This window comes from Rutidosis leptorrhynchoides, chromosome 6 (genome assembly GCF_046630445.1).
Source record: "Rutidosis leptorrhynchoides isolate AG116_Rl617_1_P2 chromosome 6, CSIRO_AGI_Rlap_v1, whole genome shotgun sequence".
NCBI lineage: Eukaryota > Viridiplantae > Streptophyta > Magnoliopsida > Asterales > Asteraceae > Rutidosis > Rutidosis leptorrhynchoides.
The window spans coordinates 222010361-222034166 of record NC_092338.1 but is presented as its reverse complement, the minus strand read 5'-3'; the positions used below and the strand labels follow the sequence as shown (position 1 = coordinate 222034166).

General features: G+C 30.7%; 2 protein-coding genes across 2 annotated transcripts; one reads left to right on the top strand and one right to left on the bottom strand.

The window, feature by feature from the left end:
• Positions 1-9852: 9852 nt before the first annotated feature.
• LOC139855613 (probable inactive dual specificity protein phosphatase-like At4g18593) lies at positions 9853-11689 on the top strand. Its single transcript, XM_071844855.1, has 3 exons — positions 9853-10129; positions 10647-10897; positions 11236-11689. Exons 2-3 carry the CDS (start codon positions 10651-10653, stop codon positions 11388-11390), a joined length of 402 nt encoding a protein of 133 aa, XP_071700956.1. The 5' UTR covers positions 9853-10129; positions 10647-10650; the 3' UTR covers positions 11391-11689.
• A 122-nt stretch (positions 11690-11811) lies between these two features.
• LOC139854406 (uncharacterized) lies at positions 11812-12405 on the bottom strand. The gene is made up of 3 exons (XM_071843711.1): positions 12280-12405; positions 11980-12221; positions 11812-11917 (listed from the first exon to the last, which is right to left on the bottom strand). Exons 1-3 carry the CDS (start codon positions 12403-12405, stop codon positions 11812-11814), a joined length of 474 nt encoding a protein of 157 aa, XP_071699812.1.
• Between the last annotated feature and the right edge of the window lie 11401 nt (positions 12406-23806).

Genomic DNA, 23806 nt, shown 5'->3' with positions numbered 1-23806 from the left:
CACAACTTCAGCTCCTATTTTGGACATCCAGTCCATGCCGACTATTACATCAAAACTTCCTAATTCTACGGGTATCAAATCAATCTTAAATATTTCTCCGACTAAATTTATTTTACAATCACGGCAAATTTTATCGGCTTTAATTAGTTTACCATTAGCTAACTCAATCATGTACTTAGCATCTAGAGGTAATGATGAACAATTCAATTTAGCATAAAAGTCTCTACTCACGTAACTTCTATCGGTACCAGTATCAAATATAATAGATGCGGATAAGTTATTAATGGTAAACGTACCCGTAACAAGCTCCGGGTCTTCACACGCCTCTCTAGCATTAATAACAAATGCTCTTCCACATGTAGATCCATTATTCTTCTCTGGATTCGGACACTGGCTCTTATAATGACCCTGTTTCCCACACCCATAACAGGTAACAGTGGCCAAGGCAGTTCTATTTGCATTAGTGGCAGGAGTCTTGGTGCCATTTGTATTTGTAACAGGAATCCGACAATCTTCAGCAAGATGACCCCTTCGATTACAATTTTCGCACACCACATTACAATAACCAGAGTGATGTTTGTGGCATCTGTTACATAAAGGATTTCGTCCTTTGTAACCTGAGTTCGAACCTCTACCCGCACCTTGCGTGGTTTCTTGTTTCTTATTGGATTGTTGATGATTACCTTCCCACTTTCTTTTGTTTCCCGATGTCTTGACATCGGTGTTCTTATCCAGAATACTCTGGTCCATCAACTCGTTCACCATGATGATGGCTTCGTGAATAGTCTCTGGGTTTCGATGCTGTAACATTTGCTTTGACATTTTTAGGCAAACCATCTTTGTACAGTTCTATCTTTCGTTCTTCGGTTGGTACCAATTCGGGACATAGCAAAGCTAATTCCATGAATCGCTGATTATAGTTGGTGAGTTCAGTACCAACAACTTTCAGGCTTCGTAATTCAGCTTCCAACTTCCTAACCTCATTCCTTGGACAATAATCGTTGATTAGCATTGTTTTGAATTCTTCCCAGGGAGTATCATAAGCTACATCTCCTCCTACGGCCTTCACATAGTTTTTCCACCATGTGAGTGCACTATATTGTAAGGTGCACGATGCATACTTGGTCATGTCCTTCTCAATACAACCACTGATTTTAAACACAGACTCAATCTTTTCGATCCACCGGGTTAAACCGACTGGTCCTTCTGTTCCACTTAATGATGAGGGCTTGCAACCTTGAAAAGTTTTGTAAGTACATCTCACATGAGGATTTGGGTTAACTGCAGCACCTCTTGCAGCCTCGACCCATAACATTCTGTCGTTCACTCGCTGATTGATGAGTTCCTGGATTTCTTGTTCCGTCATTCGATTCAATCGCGCCATAATCTTCAATAAGAATGAAAAAAAATAATTATTCACATGGAATATTATAGATGTAGTATGTATTTACAGTACATCATAGCTTATTAATAATATGAACCAGGTATTATTATTAAAGTCTTTTCTTCTTATTAGCGTTTTATAATTATACCAAGGGTAGTACTTACCCGTTAAAGTTCATACTTAATAGCTTAGTACAAAAATCAATTACTATCACTCAAATAATACTCAACCATGGAAAATTATTGCATTTCACACTTCACTATTTTACATATGCTTATCTTACATCAAACATTAAGCAAACCACACTAGTAATATTATACAAAACGTTATATGATCCCATGATTTAAAACAACAGCGTGTCATTTAACCCAAAGCGTTCGTGTTCAAAGGAATCGCTTAAAGGTTATCCTGGTTGTCTCCCTGCGTTTTGGCTGAGGAACCGAAGAACTGGATGTCGGGATAGAACTAATAGGAATAGCGGGAATAGGTGTAGAAGTATCTGGTGGAGTTGGTGCCACAACATCCTCTCTAGACTCGGGATTTGGATTTTCCATTTCAGTAGCCTTTCGTTTCTTTCCTCGTTCGAACTTGTCTTTTGTAATTTCCTGTATTTCTTCCTCCTCAGGATCACCTTCTGGTTCCTCTTCAATTGATTCATCCAGAACTTGTGAGTCTTCCCCAAAGGTGTCGTTTTCATCATCGGATAGGTTAATGACTGGAACACCATCTGAAGATTCTGGTTCGGAGTCGCTGAATGTGATAACAAGTTCTAAGCCAGACATCTATCACATAACAACTAGTAAATTAGTATCACATAATATTTACATATTAATTTTTAACCAACAATGATAAGCAATATTTTTCGAAATCAAACACGGTCAAAGTCCAGACTCACTAATGCATCCTAACAAACTCGATAAGACACACTAATGCAAATTTTCTGGTTCTCTAAGACTAACGCTCTGATACCACATGTCATAACCCGACCTTAACCATAAGGACGATTACAATAACATATGATTTCATCGCGAGGTATTGACCTCTATATGCGACATTTTTCAAAAACTGCATTCGTTTTTACAATACAAACCATAGCTTTTATTACAAATACAAGGTTTAAACAACTTAATAATGATTATCGTTTAGCGATAATCTTAGACTTACAAACTTTACATGTGATAATAACAATACGACTTCCAACATATTTTACATTACAAATCCTCCGATATGCAGTTTTATTTTTGACACAAATATGCATACTCAAGATCTTGTTTAAATTTAACATGTTGCAGCGGAAGCTTTTAGTTATCACCTGAGAATAAACATGCTTAAAACGTCAACATAAAGTTGGTGAGATATAGGTTTAATGCCGGCAACGTTATAAATATAGACCACAAGATTTCATATATAAACGTTTTAATAAAAATATTCTAAGTTGTTGAGCACTTGATAACCATACTTAACATTTAATCAACGTCGCATATTCCCTTTATTATGAAATCTTACTACACCGTACCAAGTGTAGTTACCGAAAAGAAGTACTGTGCAACCGTTGAATACTGGTCGTCCAGTCCGGTTGGGGTTGTCAGGCCCGATAGATCTATCAATAGGATTCGCGTTTACAATACCTCATGTAAATAATAGTTACCAAGTTACAGGGAAGTATGCCAGTGGTACAACTCAACGTAGAATATATATTTTTAATCACTTGTGTCCATAACGTAAATCATAGAATGCATGTATTCTCATCCCGAAATATTTAGAGTTTAAAAGTGGGACTATATACTCACTTTTGCCTTGAAGGTATTTATCATGACTTGGTCTCCGATAGATATCACGAACCTAACCATATATATAATATATCAACATATTTTCTTTTTAAGTAATCGTTATATATATATATATATATATATATATATATATATATATATATATATATATATATATATATATATATATACTTTTAATATTTTCTTAGTCCGTAGTTAGCAGTCCGATGTTAGTGGTCCACAATTAGTTGCTCAATAAAATAAATAAAGACCCCATCGTATTCGTATTGATCAGAATTAATCTTGACCCATGGTACCATGTTGTCAAATGACGTGTTGCGTACATAAAGTACCGTGTTGTCAAATGACGTGTTGCGTACAATCATGAGGTCTTATGATTAATCTTCTCGTGTTGTTTACGGGTGGTCCTGAAATATATAAAATCAAATCATAAGTAAATATATATGAAATATCATATTAATTAGAAATATATGATTAATTTAATTTTTCTCCAAATATTTTCGTAGCTAAACTAGCTTCGCATACCCGATCTTGTTTTAGTCGTAGTTTCTTCATTACAACTCCATTTTTGTTGGTTCAACTTGCCACTTCCTTGGATCGAGTCAAATTTTAAGAATATGAACTGAAAATACCTTAGGTTGTATTTGAAATCACAGGTTATAGGTCAAACTTTGGTGAAACTTATGAAAGTGATCATTTTCCATCATAAAAACAACATTTAATGATCATTTTTCTAAAAATACTTACACTTTGAGTTAAACCATGAAATTTTTATGTGTTAACATATTCATAAGAAATATCATTTTTCCAGAATATGAACTTCCAATTCAAAGCTTAAGATGGTTTTTAATTATCCAACCCAAAACAGCCCCCGGTTGCACTCCGACGACGTAGATTCAGTTTTTAAGGTGTTCTTTGTAAAACCAAGTTATATCTTGTTAAGTTAGCATATCATTATGATATATTACAGGTCTTGAAGTGTTTTAAAAGTCAAGTTAGAAGGATCTATTTAGTTTGCGAACAAGTTTGAAATCATTCAAACTATGTTCTAGTTGTTAAAATTTTATACCACAAAATAAGATAGCTATATGAATATGAATTGAATAAGATTATGAATAAGGTTACAACCTCAAGTTACTTGGACAAAGTTACTGTAAGATATGAGAAAAATCCTAGAATCATATGAGTGGTGGAGTTGGATTGAAAGGTTGGAAGTAAACTTGTTTACTTGGAAGGATTTTTGAAGTGTTCTTGAATGGATTTTCTTATGATGATTAAGGGTTGTTTTTGAAGCTAGATCTTCATGGTTATTTTCTGAGATTGTGAAGAACACTTAAGGTTCCTAAGAGTGTATTTTTGGTTAGAGAAAATGTGTAGTAAAAATGAAAATGGAATGGAGTATAAATGGTGGTGAAAAGATGTATAAATTTGTAATATTGTGCAAAAGTCTTGTAATATGCCAAATTGATTAATCATGCATGCTAAGATCCAAAATTGGCTGACTCATGGCTGCTAATAAAGTGATTTTGATGTGTATATACCAATTGTAAATACGTATAGAAGCTGGGTATGATACGGGTACATATACCCTAGATATACGTATAAAAATCTTGAGAAAACGGAACGAGGATTCAAATATAGCTATCTTTTGTAAATATACTTATATTGTTTTATGTATATAAATCCTTTAAAAGTGATAAAATACATATCTATACGATACATGTATAAGCATTATAAGTTTTAAGTATTTAAGTCGAAGAACGTCACATATAGTTATCGTTTTGAAAACTTAAGTTAGTAGTCTCAAAATATACTTATAACTCATTGTTATTAGTACACAATGAGATGTTAAAACATTCTTAGATCATGTTAAATATATAAAAATACATATATATATACACAAACGTATAATTATCGTATGTTATATAGTTCGTGATATCATCGGTCAAATTGGACGGTCAAACGTTGTGTAAAACTCTTTTCAAAAACATAAGTCTCAATAATTTAGATTGCTTATCATGTTGGTAAGGTTTAATTTATGTAAATATTAATCTTATAAGTGTAAAACGATCGGAAAAATTCGGGTCGTTACACCCGGGTTGAGGCGTTTTCTTTTTAGAGAAAGTTTTTGAGGTAGTTCTCTTCAATAAAATTATTAATGTTAGTGTTATTATTATTAATATAAATTATTATTGTTATTGTTATTATTATTAAGTATTAGTGATATTATTAGTATTATGAATATCATTTATTATAAGTAATATCAAATAAAACTTATTAGTATTATCATTACTAATACTATTATTATTATCAGTACTATTATTAATGTTATCATTACTAGTATTATAATTATTATCATTGTTATTATTATTAATCTATGTATTATTATTACTATTATTATCATTTAGTTATTATTAACTAATAAGATTAAGCATTATCATTAGTATTATTATTATTAATATTAACATGATTATGGGTATTATGAATATTATAAAGTTTTATAAATATATAGATTAAAGATTTTGAATAATATTATTTTGTTATTATTAGTAGTAATATCATTATTAGTATTAAAATGAGTATTATTGTTATTAATATTAATATTATTAGTATTGTTATTATTATTATTATTAACGTAAGTACTGTTATTATTAATATTATCACTATCATTATTAGTATTGTTATTATTAAAAATTATTATTTTTACAACTATATTATTATTAAAAGAATCATTATTAGTAAAACTATCATTTTTATCATTTTTTTTATATCTAATTATTGGTATTATTATCTTTACTTTAATAGTATTATAATTATTAATTTTACAAACAAAAGAGATTTATATATAAAAAGTATATTACATACTATATTTTTATATGAAATATTATTAACTATAATAACAATTGAATTACATATAGTGTATAAAAAATATTGTAAGATATTATAAGTAATAATAAACATATATATAAATATAAATATTGAATTCAATACATTATATGTATAACTATATAAATAATAATCATTTTCAAATATATATACAAATTAATTAAATAATATATAAAGTAATAATATATAAAGTAATAATATATAGAATTATTCGATTACAAGAATATGTTTTAATATATATATGAATGATATAGGTTCGTGAATTCAAGGTCAACCTTGCATTGTTCAGTTGTTCAATGTCGTCATATGTATTTTTACTACAAAATACAGTAGTGTGAGTTTCATTTGCTCCCTTTTTAAATGCTTTTGCAATATATATTTTTGGGACTGAGAATACATGCGCTATTTTTATAACTGTTTTACGAAATAGACACAAGTAATTGAAACTACATTATATGGTTGAATGGATCGAAGCCGAATATGCCCCTTATAGCTTGGTAGCCTAAGAATTTGGGAACAGACCTCCAAATTGACACGAATCCTAAAGATAGATCTATCGGGCCCAACAAGCCCCATTCTGGAATTTGGAATGCTTTAGTACTTCGATTTTATCATGTCCGATGGGTGTCCCGGAATGATGTGGATATTCTATATGCATCTTGTTAATGTCCGTTACCAGGTGTTCAATCCATATGAATGATTATTTTTGTCTCTATGCATGGGACGTATATTTATGAGAAATGAAAATAAAATCTTGTGGTCTATTAAAAGGATGAAAATGAATATTTATGATAAACTAATGAACTCACCAACCTTTTGGTTGACACTTGAAAGCATGTTTATTCTTAGGTATTAAAGGAACCTTCCGCTGTGCATTTGCTCATTTTAGAGATATTACTTGGAGTCATTCATGACATATTTCAAAAGACGTTGCATTCGAGTCATTGAGTTCGTCAAGAATATTATCAAGTCATTTATAGTTGAATGTATTATAAAATGGTATGCATGCCGTCAACTTTCGATGTAATGAAAGTTTGTCTTTTAAAAACGAATGCAATGTTTGTAAAATGTATCATATAGAGGTCAAGTACTTCGGGATGTAACCAATTGTAATGTATTCATCCAGATAGATTAGGACGGGTTGTTAGAAATAATAGCAATAATTCTAATGATTAATAATTAATAATTTAATAAAAATACTAATAATATTATTAATGATAAAAATAACAAATGAATAATAGTATTACAGATAATAATAATTATTAACGATAATGTTCATAATAATATTAATAATAACATTGATAATGTTATTAATAAAATACTATTACAAATATTAACAATAATAGAATACTAACATTATAACTTTACTACTAGTTGTAATAATAATGATATAACAATAATTTAAATGTATCAATTTTCATTATTATAATTTTAATATTGTTAATATTAATATTAATATTAATATTAGTAATAATAATAATTAATATTAATAATGAATGTAATAATAATATAATAACTATAATTAAACTTGTAATTACATTTAATATATTAATATTACAATTTATTAATTATGTACTATTTAATAATTATAACATAGGTTACATGATATCATTTATTGAATATTTAATTATAATATAATAATTATTGATAGCAATCATATAATATCATATGTATACTTATATATATATATATATATTCTTTTTTAAAGTAACATAATTTTTTTATTTATTATTTTACATTTTAAATTCTAATTGACTTAAAGTATTTTATTAATTCAAAATATTATATATATATATATATATATATATATATATATATATATATATATATATATATATATATAATTACATATTTGTTATACACAATTGTTCGTGAATCGTCAGGAGGAGTCAAAGGGTAAATGAATTCATGTAAACAAATTTCAAAATTTTGAGACTCAACTTTACATACTTTGCTTATCGTGTCGAAACCATATAAAGATTAAGTTAAAATTTGGTCGAAATTTTTCAGGTCGTCACACCGGTAGCACCATGACGCGTGTATGGTTAACCATGTGGTTTGTGTATGATTTGTAGTGTAGCATATTATATTGTTTGGCGTATATGCTATTGGTTATGCTAGATGCGGTTTTGGAGGTTGTTAACTTATTACTTGAGACGGTATGCTAATTATATTGCTAGCATGCTTGCGGTATTTGTGTAAGTGTTTGCAAGTAGGTATATTATATATGTATGTGTATAATTATTGCATTCACTAAGCGTTTAGCTTACCCTCTCGTTGTTTACATTTTTATAGATTTGCGTGGAGGTGATGGCTCGGGTAAGTGTGGGGACTAGTGGACTTGCGTAGTTTGCTTTAGAAGACGTGTTGTTGGATTTGATTAGAATTGGGTAGCGTATCCCCAATCGCCATGCTCGGTCTATGTTTTGTATTAAACTAAAATGGGTCGAAATGATCACTTTGTCGTAATTTGGGTCGATGTGGGCCCGGTGTTGTAAAACTCGTTTTTATTGTGGGAAATTCTTAGTTTTACTTATATTGACGTGTTATGATAATTTGTTTCATTTAAAAGTGTTGAGAAACATGTTTTACGAACGAGCATAAAAAGAAAAGTGGACAGGCCACTTTGGAGCGGCGCGCCCCTATATGGAGCGGCGCTCCATATGTCTGAAACTGGACTGTTTAAAAAAAAAAAATTTAAGTGTTTTCGGTTGGATAACCGGTTGAGTCGTTACAATATAACATATATAGAATGCATTTCTAGCATCAAATCAACATCACAAATAGTTTTAAAAGCAAGAATCAAGCATGTAAAGCTAATTTAATAAAATCCATTCAAAACCCACTTGAATTCACCACAGATGCTCATCTTGCTATGATCCTTGAAATCACTAGAATCAGATGCACAAGATTACTAGCTTGAATTCACACTTTGAATTTAGGGATTAAAAGAGCAGTAAGTGTTTTAGAGTTTTAACTTGCTAAAATAGGAAAGTAAGGTCACGAACAGAGTATTTATCTAATTGAGGGTTCTTTATGCGGAGGACCCCACTCCCCATAACATACGGGTAATTACCAGTTATCTGGAACACAACGTACCTCATTAAGCGGAGATAACGAGGTCCAATTCACATAAACAAATATGTTTTGTGACCCTTGTCAAAAAACGCACTTTATCACATATACAAATACAAATAATCATAAAATAAAATACATAATTATAAAATCACTTATAATGATACAAAGGGTAAAATGCCAATTACAAGTAGTTCCAAGTTGAGATTGTTACATTTTAACTATGAATAATTAATTTAGAAAGGAGGAAGTAATAAAAAAAAAAAAATTAACCCTTTATCTAAAAGACAAAGGGTTATGAATACCAACCTTTTCATGCTTAAAATGTTTGTACAGGAAGCTTCAAACGTTGTACCCACAATGATCATACATTAAACAATGACGACCACCGAAAAATTTAGGGGCTGAAATATAAATTACTTTGGAGAAAAATTGAAACTTTATAAGGGTGCAAAGGTTAACTTCATGGGGTTAAACGATAACTTGTTGTTTTTCATAAAACCCTCCACTAAACTCATCTAAATTTTTGAAAGACTTTATCTTTTCATTGGACTCGAGTTATGTTTCATTTACATAACCGTTAAACACGAAATAATTTTACAAACTAAACGCAATAAGTTATATTCGAAACAGAACCCCAATGCATAGCGAGAGCTCTTCAACTAATTCGGAAGAAGCACAAACACTCGAGGCATTGTTATTCTTGTTACAAATCTACCCACGCCCCCTAAACTATGCCCGCAACTTCAAAAAATGGCCGTTCCGTGACTTTATATCCGTGACAAACGGCCTAATCGAAGATCCAAACGAACAGGAATTAGGTTTTTCCTTATTTATTTTTATTTTTATGTATTTAAAAACAAAGCTAAACACGGCCTTGTTTAGATCCTAATTCATCGCCCTTTGAACTGACTGTACTCCCGACTGCTTCTAAAATCTGGGTTTTACTCCCAAACAGGCCCTAAAAAGACATCAAAATCTCCATAAACAGAAGGTATAACTTTTTCCAACCTTTAATTTTCACAATCGACGCTGTACAGGAATGTTCTGATGCTCATGCTTATTAAATTGTGGCTCAATTTTAAAGGTTTTTACGATAGAATACTTTATTTTTTCAGAAGGGCCGATATAATACGTTTTAGATTGAATTAGAGTGCATATTTTATTTTATTTTTATTATTTAAAAATTTCTAGTTGTAAGGTGTGATGTGTAAGACGTGTTAACGTTGTCGCAAAAAGTCACCGTTTCAAACCCCCCTAGGTTATATGCTATACTTACCGAAACTGTTACTCTGTATATGATTAGATATTTAGATATCATTGCTTAATTCTCTTCAGGGAAAATGATCAGTATTCAACTTGCTTGCTATACTAAGCCAAAAATGTCACTATGTGATTTTATTAACAGCAAAGGTTTTCTTGCAAGTTATTAGTCTATCGTGGAATATTGTTTAAAAATAAGTTTGAAGAGGTTAATTTTTTTTTTTTTTTTTTTTTTTTTTTTTTTACAGCCAAATGGAATCTACGGTACAAGTATCAAATCAAACTGATGTGGAATCTAAAGAAAAACCTCAAATGATTTATCGATGCAAGAAATGTCGAAGGATTGTTGCTTCAGAGGATCAAATAGTTCCTCATGAGCGTGGACAAGGCCAAAAATGCTTTAACTGGAAGAAGAGAACTGGCGATAATACTACGCTAGATGAGCAGCCTTCTGAATGTTCTTCCATATTTGTAGAGCCTATGAAATGGATGCAAGCAGGTCTCTAATGACACTTCTCTTTCTGCAAGAGGTGTAACTTTGGGCGGGTTGAGTAATAGGACTGGTCGGGTCAGGTTGGGATGGAATGGAATGGGGTGATCAATTAAATCAAATAAATTGTTCAAGTAAACAGTATAAGACTATATGTTTAGGACTTTTCAATCTGTTCATCACATTTATATCTTAAACACATTTTTTCGATTTTACATAATTGGCCTGTTATAGGGCAAGTATGACGCAAGTTATGACCCATTTACCCATAGATAGTCTACCTCTATTTTGTGAAATGATCAAATACTTTTTAGTAACTAACTTACTTATATCATGCCATTCAACAGTTGAAGAAGGTAATGTGGGACAGAAGCTTCAATGCATTGGTTGTAACGCTCGTTTGGGTTATTTCAGTTGGGTTGGTATGCAATGTAACTGTGGAACATGGGTAAATCCTGCATTTCAACTACACAAGAGTCGTATAGATGAATGTCAGTTTTGAGATCTCATACAGGTACCAACCAGTTTCATGGTAAAAAATTTAGTCCGTGGATCAGTTAACTCTTTCAACAACTCAGATGTTCTTTAAGCTGCGTAAATCATTAGCAGTTAATAGTGGGTTAAGATAATTATAAGTGTCTCAAACTCTGTTAGTTGTTTTCCTCCATGTGTTAGCTCTCGTGTTATATTATCAATTTCTTTTGTCAGTGTTTAAGATTAAGATATAATCTGGAGCTGATTTTATCATTTACGCCGCATAATCTAAAAGATATTGAAAAGGAAACTTGGTAATGCGTTCATGTAATGTTTCAAAGATATGTAGTTTAGTGTGAAAACAACTGTATTTTTTTTTTATTTATTTATTTTTTTTAAAGTATGGTATAAGGGATATGTTTCCATAAAAAAGAAACAAATTTTATTTGTTAGCCTCCAATAACACTTTGGTACATGCATGGAAACAAAGAGTTGAAGCTTGCAAAACAGGTTGTCGAGATTAATCGGCTCACAAAGCGAGTTGGAGACTCGAGCCTGATAGGGAACCAAGAAAAGGAAAACCAATAACTTATTTGGCTTCCGGGATTCAAACCTACTGTCCGGCAGCAAAAGCTTCCTCGGGGAAAGTCTTGGTGATCCCGGCAAGACTTTTGAAATGGATCTTTCCGGTGGGCGGGTCATCGACGGTGATGTCATTAACCGGTGGCCACAACATCAATTCTTTAGCTTTCACTCCTTTCAGTTTCTTGATTCTCTTTTTCTCCACATAACCAGTGATTTCAGTGTCAAAACTAACTGGCTTTTTGATTAACTTGTAAGTATGTTCGATTTTTCTCTTCTGCACGATCCACATGTAACCTGTGGTCTTGACAAAACGTGGTCTTGACAAAACCTACTTCCATCACGTCTTCAAGAGGGAGAAGACCTAACGGAAGACGGTACTCCTCGAGAATGGAAATTGCTAGTTTCAGACCTTGTTCATGGCCTTTCTTTACGACTCCTCCTTCTTTAGGATCAGCCATTTTGATCGATGGATTGATGTTATTTTTGCTTTATTGTTGAGTAATTGCGTTGTGATTATTTATTTGGTTTGATATGTTTTTACAAGGAATATTATATTAAGAGAATGAGACAATGTTGGTGGATAAAACCTATGTGATCACAACTTTGTAACTTCCATCGCTGAGTTGACTTCTAGTGACCATCATATTATATGAGTTAGTAATCACTTAAATCCAATAATTTGCTTGAAATTCAACGGACCAATCAGAGTACAACATGTGACGCGACAATTACATGTGATTGAAAAAAAAAATTCAAATTTTTTTTTTAAATATTTTTTTTGACAATCACATTTGATTATAAACTCAATCACATATTATATTACTAAAACTATTTAAACTATTATATCTGAATGAATGTATAAAAAACTTTTAAAATCGATCATTAACATGTAATTTTTTTTAATATATACATCTAAAAAAAAAAGCGGTCTCCATATCCGCAAATCCATTCAAATGAGCATTTCCTTAAGCAAAAAGTCCCTGATAAAATCAAAAAAAATGTCCCATAAGATTACAGATAACGCAGCAGGGTCTTCCCCACCGCCTCCCGCAGATAACGTGGCGGCTTCTTCCCCATCGCCTCCCACAGATAACGCGGCGGCTTCTTCCCCACCGCCTCCCATGTGGCACCACAAACGCCGGAAATGGGCGTTTGTGGGCGTAAGTCCATGGGCGTGATCGAGATTCTTAAAGGGCACCGAGGGGTTAAAAAAGGGAGACAAAAAAGGGGTTCAAAAGCTACAAGAATGAGTTTGTAACACCCTAGGCAAATCCCAAATCGCCCACGAACATGAGTGATCATGGGATTATAAGGTAATACTCACGCTTAAATGACACAACGCGTTTTGGGATCACAGGCTGAGTAGAAGTGCGAGTACGTTGTGGTTAAGCGTGCTCGGGCGAGAGCACTACCAGGATGGGTGACCTCCTAGGAAAGTGCTTCTCGTGTGTGGTCGCCAAGAAAAAGCCGTGCGCCTGCGGGCAAAGCGGACAATATTGTGGTCATGTTAAGCTGGGGTGTTACAGAATGGTATCAGAGCCACTCATGTGCCATTGGGGGTGGTGGGGCAAACCTCATCGAGAACGATGAGTCCCTAAGGGGGGTGAATGTAACACCCTAGGCAAATCCCACATCGCCCACGAACATGAGTGATCATGGGATTATAAGGTAATACTCACGCTTAAATGACACAACGCGTTTTGGGATCACAGGCTGAGTAGAAGTGCGAGTACGTTGTGGTTAAGCGTGCTCGGGCGAGAGCACTACCAGGATGGGTGACCTCCTGGGAAAGTGCTTCTCGTGTGTGGTCGCCAAGAAAAAGCCGTGCGCCTGCGGGCAAAACGGACAATATTGTGGTCATGTTAAGCTGGGGTGTTACAGAGTTCATAAGCAATTTAATGATATTATCCAAATTTCTTCGTCCGAAGATGAAGACGAAGACGAAGATGAAAATGACGATTAATCTAGTATGTTTTATGTAATTTTATGTCATTATATAAGTTTATGCACCTTTTTTTGTGTGTTTAATTTTTAAGTTTTTGTTTGTTTAATCTAGTATCTAATTTTTTTAATGTAACGTTTTATTTTATTTTTGTAGTGTTTTATTTTATGTTATTTAATAAATAAAATCTAATTAAAACAACAAAAAATCAAAAATAAAATGCTACATCATTGTCATCATTTGACAAAAGCCCCCATAACAACTCCCAATTTTCCCAGCCATGGTCCACTGACTTGCCCCAAAAAGTGTACATCATCCACTCCACGTCACAATCACCATTATCCATGGTCTAAGAGGCGTTTAGGGAGCAAAAATGCCCAACAAATGATCTTATGTTTGTGTATAGAGAGTTGATCCATAAGTCACTTTCTTTTTGGTACACCCCGTCGATTATTTTACTACACTTTTAATCTTAGACCACCATTAATCCTGCCTGTGACGTCACAGATAGAGAGTGCATTTTTTGATTAAAAAGTACAATCTGCCTTTAACGTGACAAGTTCAGATTTTGACCCTCATTAGCCATTGTGTTAGATTTCGTGTCAAATTCGAATAGGGTCCACCACTTTTTTATTTGCTTTTGTTCTGTTCATTAAATATAAATAAAAAATATATTACATAGTAAATTAAATTAATTAATTTATTAATTAATTTAACGAAAAATAGTTTTAGCCTAATAAATATAAATTGGTTTCAGCTCAAACAATATAGTTTTACTCCATGAAATGTAAATTGGTTTCAGCCCAATTTTATTTTATTTTTTTTTTTTTTTTTTTTTTGGGCTTCTCCCTTTTAATATGGAAAAATCTAGGTATTATATGTTTCATCTTCTTCATTCAAGATACAATAGTAAACAACCATTCTTCTTCTTTAAAACACAACCACTTTTGAAGAAAAAAAATAGAAAAGAAAAGAAAATTGAGATGACCTGATTGGCTGCCCAAAATCATACGCCTCAAGCTTTTCCCGTCACCACTGTGACTAATGGCGCTGCCGCTTCACCTCTGACGTTGCGTTAATGGCGTTAGGGGGCGTCAAATCTTGCCAGCGTGGTTGACGAGGTGCGTTTGACGCAGAGTTGAAATATGAAGGTGTGATATGACAATTAAAAAGAAAGAGTAAAAGTGTTTATAAAATGTAGTATTTTGTTGTGTATAATAAAATGAAAATAATCTATACACATCACCACCGAGCTTTCGACTGAGTGGCATTGGGTACTCCAAAAAGAATCTTATATCTCAGGTTCGAATCTCACCAGAGGTTTTACCTCTCTCAAAAAAGAATCTCATGTTCTAGGTTCGGATTGACAGGTTTATCTGACAGGTATTGTGGATATGAACGGGTAAGTGATCTCTGGCATCGCGTTCGGATCCCGTCAGTTACTATTAATGGTCTAATAAAATGATAAACACATCACACTCTTCTTATAGATGACATTTGTGGAATTAGCGGCACAAATATTAGGTACTGAATGTTATTTATATAAAATTATTAATACATATGGACCTTCGAGTTTCAACATTTACAACTAATATCTCATTTTAAACTTAAGTGGTGTTACATACACATAGCTTTACCATCTTTTTTTGAACGCTGTATAATAAAAATAATTTTACCAAACAAATCAATAAAATGCATCAAAGTTATTCATTAATTTATTTTACAACCTCATAGTGTATCCTTTAATTATAAAATCATGCACTTCATCAAACAATGAAAGAACGAACCAAACCAATATGAAAAACCAAGCCCCTACTTGTATCATTTTAATAGATTTATCTAACAATTTGGATGATGAATATGTTACAACATATGTTGTTGGGTGATATAGTGACATAAACCAACCCATTCTTATTTGTTAAATGTTGTATGAACATTGACTGATTTTCTCGCTTTAGATTGAGCACTTCGGGTCACTTGCATTTACTCCGCATTTGAGTTTTGGATACATTCATACATTATTTATATGGTGAGTTTATAGTCTCACTTTTAAACTTTATATTATTTATGAAATGAGAATACACGCACTTTTTGTTTTACATTATGGACACAAGTACTTAAATTACTTATTTGCATGAGTTAATAAACCATAAATTCCTCAGCTTGATTACTGTTAATTACATGTAAGTAAGTGTGAATCATATGGATAAATCTATCGGATTTAACAACACCACCCAACGGTAACAGGTGCTTATTACATCGTAACAATACACTTTGGTTTGGTGTACACGCATAGAGTGCTGAATGTATATATATATATATATATATATATATATATATATATATATATATATATATATATATATATATATATATATATATATATATATATATATATATATATATATATATGTGTGTGTGTGTGTGTGTGTGTGTGCGTGTGTGCGTGCGTGTGTGCGTGTGTGTGTTAATTCATATATCAGGTGCTCATGACTTATAAGCTTTTTCTGAACTGCTTATACTTGAACTAAATCTTGTGGTCCATAGTTATATTTATGTTTAAATCTATAAACTCACCAACGTTATGTTAACATTTTAGCTTGTATTTCTCAGGTCCCTAGGCTTTGTTTCCGCGCATTCCGAGCAGAGTTCAAGCATGGTCACATCTATGTCTTACTGGTATTCTACGCTCGATCTCTACTCCACGAAAGCTCACTCACAATCTATGCTCACTTAGGGCTAGAAAGATAGGCTTATGTTTTTATCGAATTATGATTGACTACGCATTCATTTACATTTTATACTTTCACTTTAATGTAACGTACTAGTTTTGGTATGTCGGTCCAACGTTGTATTTTGAAATTTTACGTATGAATGCACTTTGGTTAAAACGTTTCATGTTAGATGCCTTTAACTAGGACTGAGACTCTTGAAGTCACGCCACGTCATAAAGATTTGGACGAGGGTGTGACACAAATCCAAGAACTACCTTCTATGAAGCTGTAGGCTTATGTGTTGTCAAGCTCCGATAAACATTTTGCGATTAGCAGGCGTCTAGCGAACCAAAATATTCCATTTTATTGAGGGGCTGTAAAAGTGGCTGAATTTTGTACCTCATGTCTTTAATCCATGATGGATGTTACATTACAAATTGATAAAAATGCAACAAAACTAGAATTGTAAATTACATCAATGGCTCAAAATGGCCTCCAACAATAACTAAATTACATGAATAAAATTGCTAAAACATACGACATCCAAAATAACCACAAACAATCAGAACAACCACAAACATCCAAATAACACAACACAAACAGTCTAGGTTTTCATCCGCTATGCACAATAACATTATCATAATAATAACACAAACGGTCTAAGATGTGTTGAAAGGACCCGTCCTAATCCATCCGGACGAAGTCCATATCGATTATAAACGATTCACAACAGTTGATTACATCGCGAGGTACTTGACCTCTATATGATACATTTTACAAACATTGCATTCGTTTTTGAAAAGACAATCTTTCATTAGTTTGAAAGTTGACGGCATACTTACCATTTCATAATATATCTAACTATAATTAACTTAATAATAATCTTGATGAACTCGACGACTCGAATGCAACGTCTTTTGAAATATGTCATGAATGACTCCAAGTAATATCTTTAAAATGAGCAAATGCACAGCGAAAGATTTCTTTCATACCTGAGAATAAACATGCTTTCAAGTGTCAACCAAAAGATTGGTGATTTCATTAGTTTAACATAAATAATCATTTCATAATTCTAATAGACCACAAGATTTCATATTTCCATTTCTCATAAACATACGTCCCATGCATAGAGACAAAATATCATTCATATGGATTGAACACCTGCTAACCGACATTCACAATATGCATTTAAGAATATCCCCATCATTCCGGGATCCTCCTTCGGACATGATATAAATTTTGAAGTACTAAAGCATCCGGTACTTTGGATGGGGCTTGTTGGGCCCGATAGATCTATCTTTAGAGTTCGCGTCAATTAGGGTGTCTGTTCCCTAATTCTTAGATTACCAGACTTAATAAAAAGGGGCATATTCGATTTCAATCATTCAACCATATAATGTAGTTTCAATTACTTGTGTCTATTTCGTAAAACAGTTATAAAAACAGCGCATGTATTCTCAGTCCCAAAAATATATATTGCGAAAGCATTTAAAAAGGGATTAATGAAACTCACCTAATGTATTTTGTAGTAAAAATACATATGACGATATTGAACAACTGAACAATACAGGGTTGGTCTCGGATTCACGAACCTATATCATTTGTATTTTTATTAATATACATAGTTGTAATCGAATAAATATATTTATTAGTTATATCCTTTTTGTATTAATAGTATATATATATGTTTCATATATTCATTTTGTATATAAAGATATTAATTTTTGTTATGTTATATGTATTAAATATATCCTTATATATATTTATATATATATATATATATATATATATATCTATATATATATCTATATATATATATATATATATATATATATATATATATATATATATATTATTTGTTTGTTAAAGATAATAATAATAGTAGTTTTATCATAATTTTAAAATGACAAAAATAATAATAATGTTAATACTTAATATTACTACTAAAGGTAATAATGTTAATAATAATTTTTTTAATGATAAAAATAATGATATTTATAATAATACTTGTGAAAATATTAATTTTATTATTAATGAAAGTTATAATACTGATTTTTAATAATTTACATAATAATACTCGTGATAATACAAATAATAATATTTATGTTAATATTATCGGTTCTATTAATTATAACAAGGTGCTAATACTAATATTTACAAAAATGATAATAGTTTGTATTATAAACCTATCCATGATAATAATATTATAGTTTTAAATTTAATAATAATAACATAATTAATACTAATAATAATAATAATAATAATAATAATAATAATAATAATAATAATAATAATAATAATAATAATAATAATAATAATAATAATAATAATAATAATAGTAGTTATAATGTTAACAACAATTATGGTACTTGTAATAATAATTATACTACTAACTAATACTAATTCTTACAATAATAATAATCATAATGATAACAATATTAATTATATTTATAATAATAATAACATTAATAATAATCATAATAATTACTAGTAATAATAATAATAATAATAATAATAATAATAATAATAATAATAATAATAATAATAATAATAATAATAATAATAATAATAATAATAATAATAAAAGAAAAGGGCTACCTTCAAGAAAAAAAATATCGCCCAAAAAATATACTGCCTCGCTGGGGACTCGAACCCCGGACCTCTCGAATACCCGTCACTCTTCTTAACCAATGGACCATGGCCCGTTTATCTGTTTTAATCCTGACTAAAATTCTTATAACTTGTTTTACTCGTACTCATATTCTTCATCAATTTACAAATCAACCATGAATCAAATCTAACTCATAACTAGTTTCTTATATAAATTTTAGGGTTAGCCAATTAATAAAAACGATCCTCTAGTGGACTTAATTAAAAAAAATAAAAAAAATTGCACAGAGTGCTTCTTGCTGTGCGACGGTAGTAAAGAAAAAAAAAATTAAGTTTAATTTCGCAATCGTTTTAGACCAAACTCTCAACATGAAATAGTTTGTAAAACCTTTCTAAAATCTTTCTCAATCCTCAATTTCATTTAAATCATAACAGATATAACGAATTCAGTTGAAGGACAATATTTGACTTTTTACTCCAAAAACATTGACTTCGAAAATTCATACATATTTTGAGGAATTAGCGAATGAAAACTTACAGATAGTATAAATGAATCGTTCCTAACACTTTTGCACTTTTAGATTTGAAAGATTGATTCGAAAATTTGCTATTGATTGAAATATGACGTAACAGAGGTCTTGAACCCATATCATCGGTTTTTCTGTTTTAATTCCTCTAATAATTGAAGTTAAAAAAAATAACTATTATGATTGAATATGGTGATGGAGAAAAATCGACTAGACTCCCTTCCATAATCTGTGATGAATCGATATATATATAAAATAATAATGTGTCGACATTTGTTCACAGGTATAATAGAAAGCAGGATAAAATATTAGAATGGATAGTGATATAAAAGTGTAGTGTATATGGCTGTGATTATATAATATGATTAATCCTAATACCTGTATATTTATTTGTATTTAACAGCATTTGAATTATCTATATAAAAAAATGTATTTATCTATTTGTATTTATATACAACCACTAATATTATAAGTATAATAATATTAGTACTCTTAATGTTATATATAATGATAATAAAATTTATGATAATATAATGGTAATAATAATAATAATAATAATATCAAGATATTACAGATCATAATAAAAGTAATTATAACAGTATCATGATAATGATTAAAATTTATAATCTTACTACTAATTATAATACTAATACTGATAATAATAATATTATTAATGATAATACAAATTATGATTATTAATGATAAGGGTAGTGATGATATCTGATTATAATACAAATAATATTTAAGATATACAAGTTATACATAACAAATTTCATATCTATATAATGTCTATAATATATCTAGTACTGGTATTAGTTATTAATTTTTGTAGTCATAATAATGAAGTAATATATCTCTATATTAATTATAGTTTATATTTAACCTTATTTTATTAGATATCAATATTACATATTATTAATTATATGATATATAATATCATACATTGGATATTCATTAATCAAACATTATAATATAAGAATCATATTTTGGTAACAACTTAATAATTTTTGTATTAAATTAAATAATTAAATTCAAATGATTAAATTTTTATTCTTATTATTTCAAGTTATTAAATATTTTACTTTAGATTTTTAATTCAATTTAAATGATCTGTTTATATTATGTTAACCCATATTAATATATACTCTTATAATTATATTTACATATATGTACATACATATTTATTTATAACAATTGTTCGTGAATCATCGAGAGCAGTCGAAGGTCAATTGAATAAATGAACATCGTTCCAAAATTTTCTAGACTCCCCATTACATACTTTGCTTATCGTATCAAAATCATATAGAGATTAAGTTTAAATTTGATCGGAAATTCCCGGGTCATCACAGTACCTACCCGTTAAAGAAATTTCGTCCCGAAATTTGAGTGAGGTGGTCATGGCTAACAATAAATATGTTTTTCTTGACGAATATGAGCTGGTAAATAGAGTTTTCTGAAATGTCCCGTTCTTATTAATTAAAAACGTTCCATATTAATTGATTTCGTTGCGAGGTTTTGACCTCTATATGAGACGTTTTTCAAAGACTGCATTCATTTTAAAACAAACCATAACCTTTATTTCATCAATAAAGGTTAAAAAAAAACTTTACGTAGATTATTAAATAATGATAATCTAAAATATCCTGTTTACACACTACCATTACATAATGGTTTACAATACAAATATGTTACAACAAAATAAGTTTCTTGAATGCAGTTTTTACACAATATCATACAATCATGGACTCCAAATCTCGTCCTTATTTAAGTATGCGACAGCGGAAGCTCTTAATAATCACCTGAGAATAAACATGCTTAAAACGTCAACAAAAATGTTGGTGAGTTATAGGTTTAACCTATATATATCAAATCATAATAATAGACCACAAGATTTCATATTTCAATACACATCCCATACATAGAGATAAAAATCATTCATATGGTGAACACCTGGTAACCGACATTAACAAGATGCATATATAAGAATATCCCCATCATTCCGGGACACCCTTCGGATATGATATAAATTTCGAAGTACTAAAGCATCCGGTACTTTGCATGGGGTTTGTTAGGCCCAATAGATCTATCTTTAGGATTCGCGTCAATTAGGGTGTCTGTTCCCTAATTCTTAGATTACCAGACTTTAATAAAAAGGGGCATATTCGATTTCGATAATTCAACCATAGAATGTAGTTTCATGTACTTGTGTCTATTTTGTAAATCATTTATAAAACCTGCATGTATTCTCATCCCAAAAATATTAGATTTTAAAAGTGGGACTATAACTCACTTTCACAGATTTTTACTTCGTCGGGAAGTAAGACTTGGCCACTGGTAGATTCACGAACCTATAACAATATATACATATATATCAAAGTATGTTCAAAATATATTTACAACACTTTTAATATATTTTGATGTTTTAAGTTTATTAAGTCAGCTGTCCTCGTTAGTAACCTACAACTAGTTGTCCACAGTTAGATGTACAGAAATAAATCGATAAATATTATCTTGAATCAATCCACGACCCAGTGTATACATATCTCAGTATTGATCACAACTCAAACTATATATATTTTGGAATCAACCTCAACCCTGTATAGCTAACTCTAACATTCACATATAGAGTGTCTATGGTTGTTCCGAAATATATATAGATGTGTCGACATGATAGGTCGAAACATTGTATACGTGTCTATGGTATCTCAATATTACATAATATATAATACAAGTTGATTAAGTTATGGTTGGAATAGATTTGTTACCAATTTTCACGTAGCTAAAATGAGAAAAATTATCCAATCTTGTTTTACCCATAACTTCTTCATTTTAAATCCGTTTTGAGTGAATCAAATTGCTATGGTTTCATATTGAACTCTATTTTATGAATCTAAACAGAAAAAGTATATGTTTATAGTCAGAAAAATAAGTTACAAGTCGTTTTTGTAAAGGTAGTCATTTCAGTCGAAAGAACGACGTCTAGATGACCATTTTAGAAAACATACTTCCACTTTGAGTTTAACCATATTTTTTGGATATAGTTTCATGTTCATAATAAAAATCATTTTCTCAGAATAACAACTTTTAAATCAAAGTTTATCATAGTTTTTAATTAACTAACCCAAAACAGCCCGCGGTGTTACTACGACGGCGTAAATCCGGTTTTACGGTGTTTTTCGTGTTTCCAGGTTTTAAATCATTAAGTTAGCATATCATATAGATATAGAACATGTGTTTAGTTAATTTTAAAAGTCAAGTTAGAAGAATTAACTTTTGTTTGCGAACAAGTTTAGAATTAACTAAACTATGTTCTAGTGATTACAAGTTTAAACCTTCGAATAAGATAGCTTTATATGTATGAATCGAATGATGTTATGAACATCATTACTACCTTAAGTTCCTTGGATAAACCTACTGGAAAAGAGAAAAATGGATCTAGCTTCAACGGATCCTTGGATGGCTCGAAGTTCTTGAAGCAGAATCATGACACGAAAACAAGTTCAAGTAAGATCATCACTTGAAATAAGATTGTTATAGTTATAGAAATTGAACCAAAGTTTGATTATGATTATTACCTTGTATTAGAATGATAACCTACAGTAAGAAATAAAGATTTCTTGAGGTTGGATGATCACCTTACAAGATTGGAAGTGAGCTAGCAAACTTGAAAGTATTCTTGATTTTATGTAACTAGAACTTGTAGAATTTATGAAGAACACTTAGAACTTGAAGATAGAACTTGAGAGAGATCAATTAGATGAAGAAAATTGAAGAATGAAAGTGTTTGTAGGTGTTTTTGGTCGTTGGTGTATGGATTAGATATAAAGGATATGTAATTTTATTTTCATGTAAATAAGTCATGAATGATTACTCATATTTTTGTAATTTTATGAGATATTTCATGCTAGTTGCCAAATGATGGTTCCCACATGTGTTAGGTAACTCACATGGGCTGCTAAAAGCTGATCATTGGAGTGTATATACCAATAGTACATACATCTAAAAGCTGTGTATTGTACGAGTACGAATACGGGTGCATACGAGTAGAATTGTTGATGAAACTGAA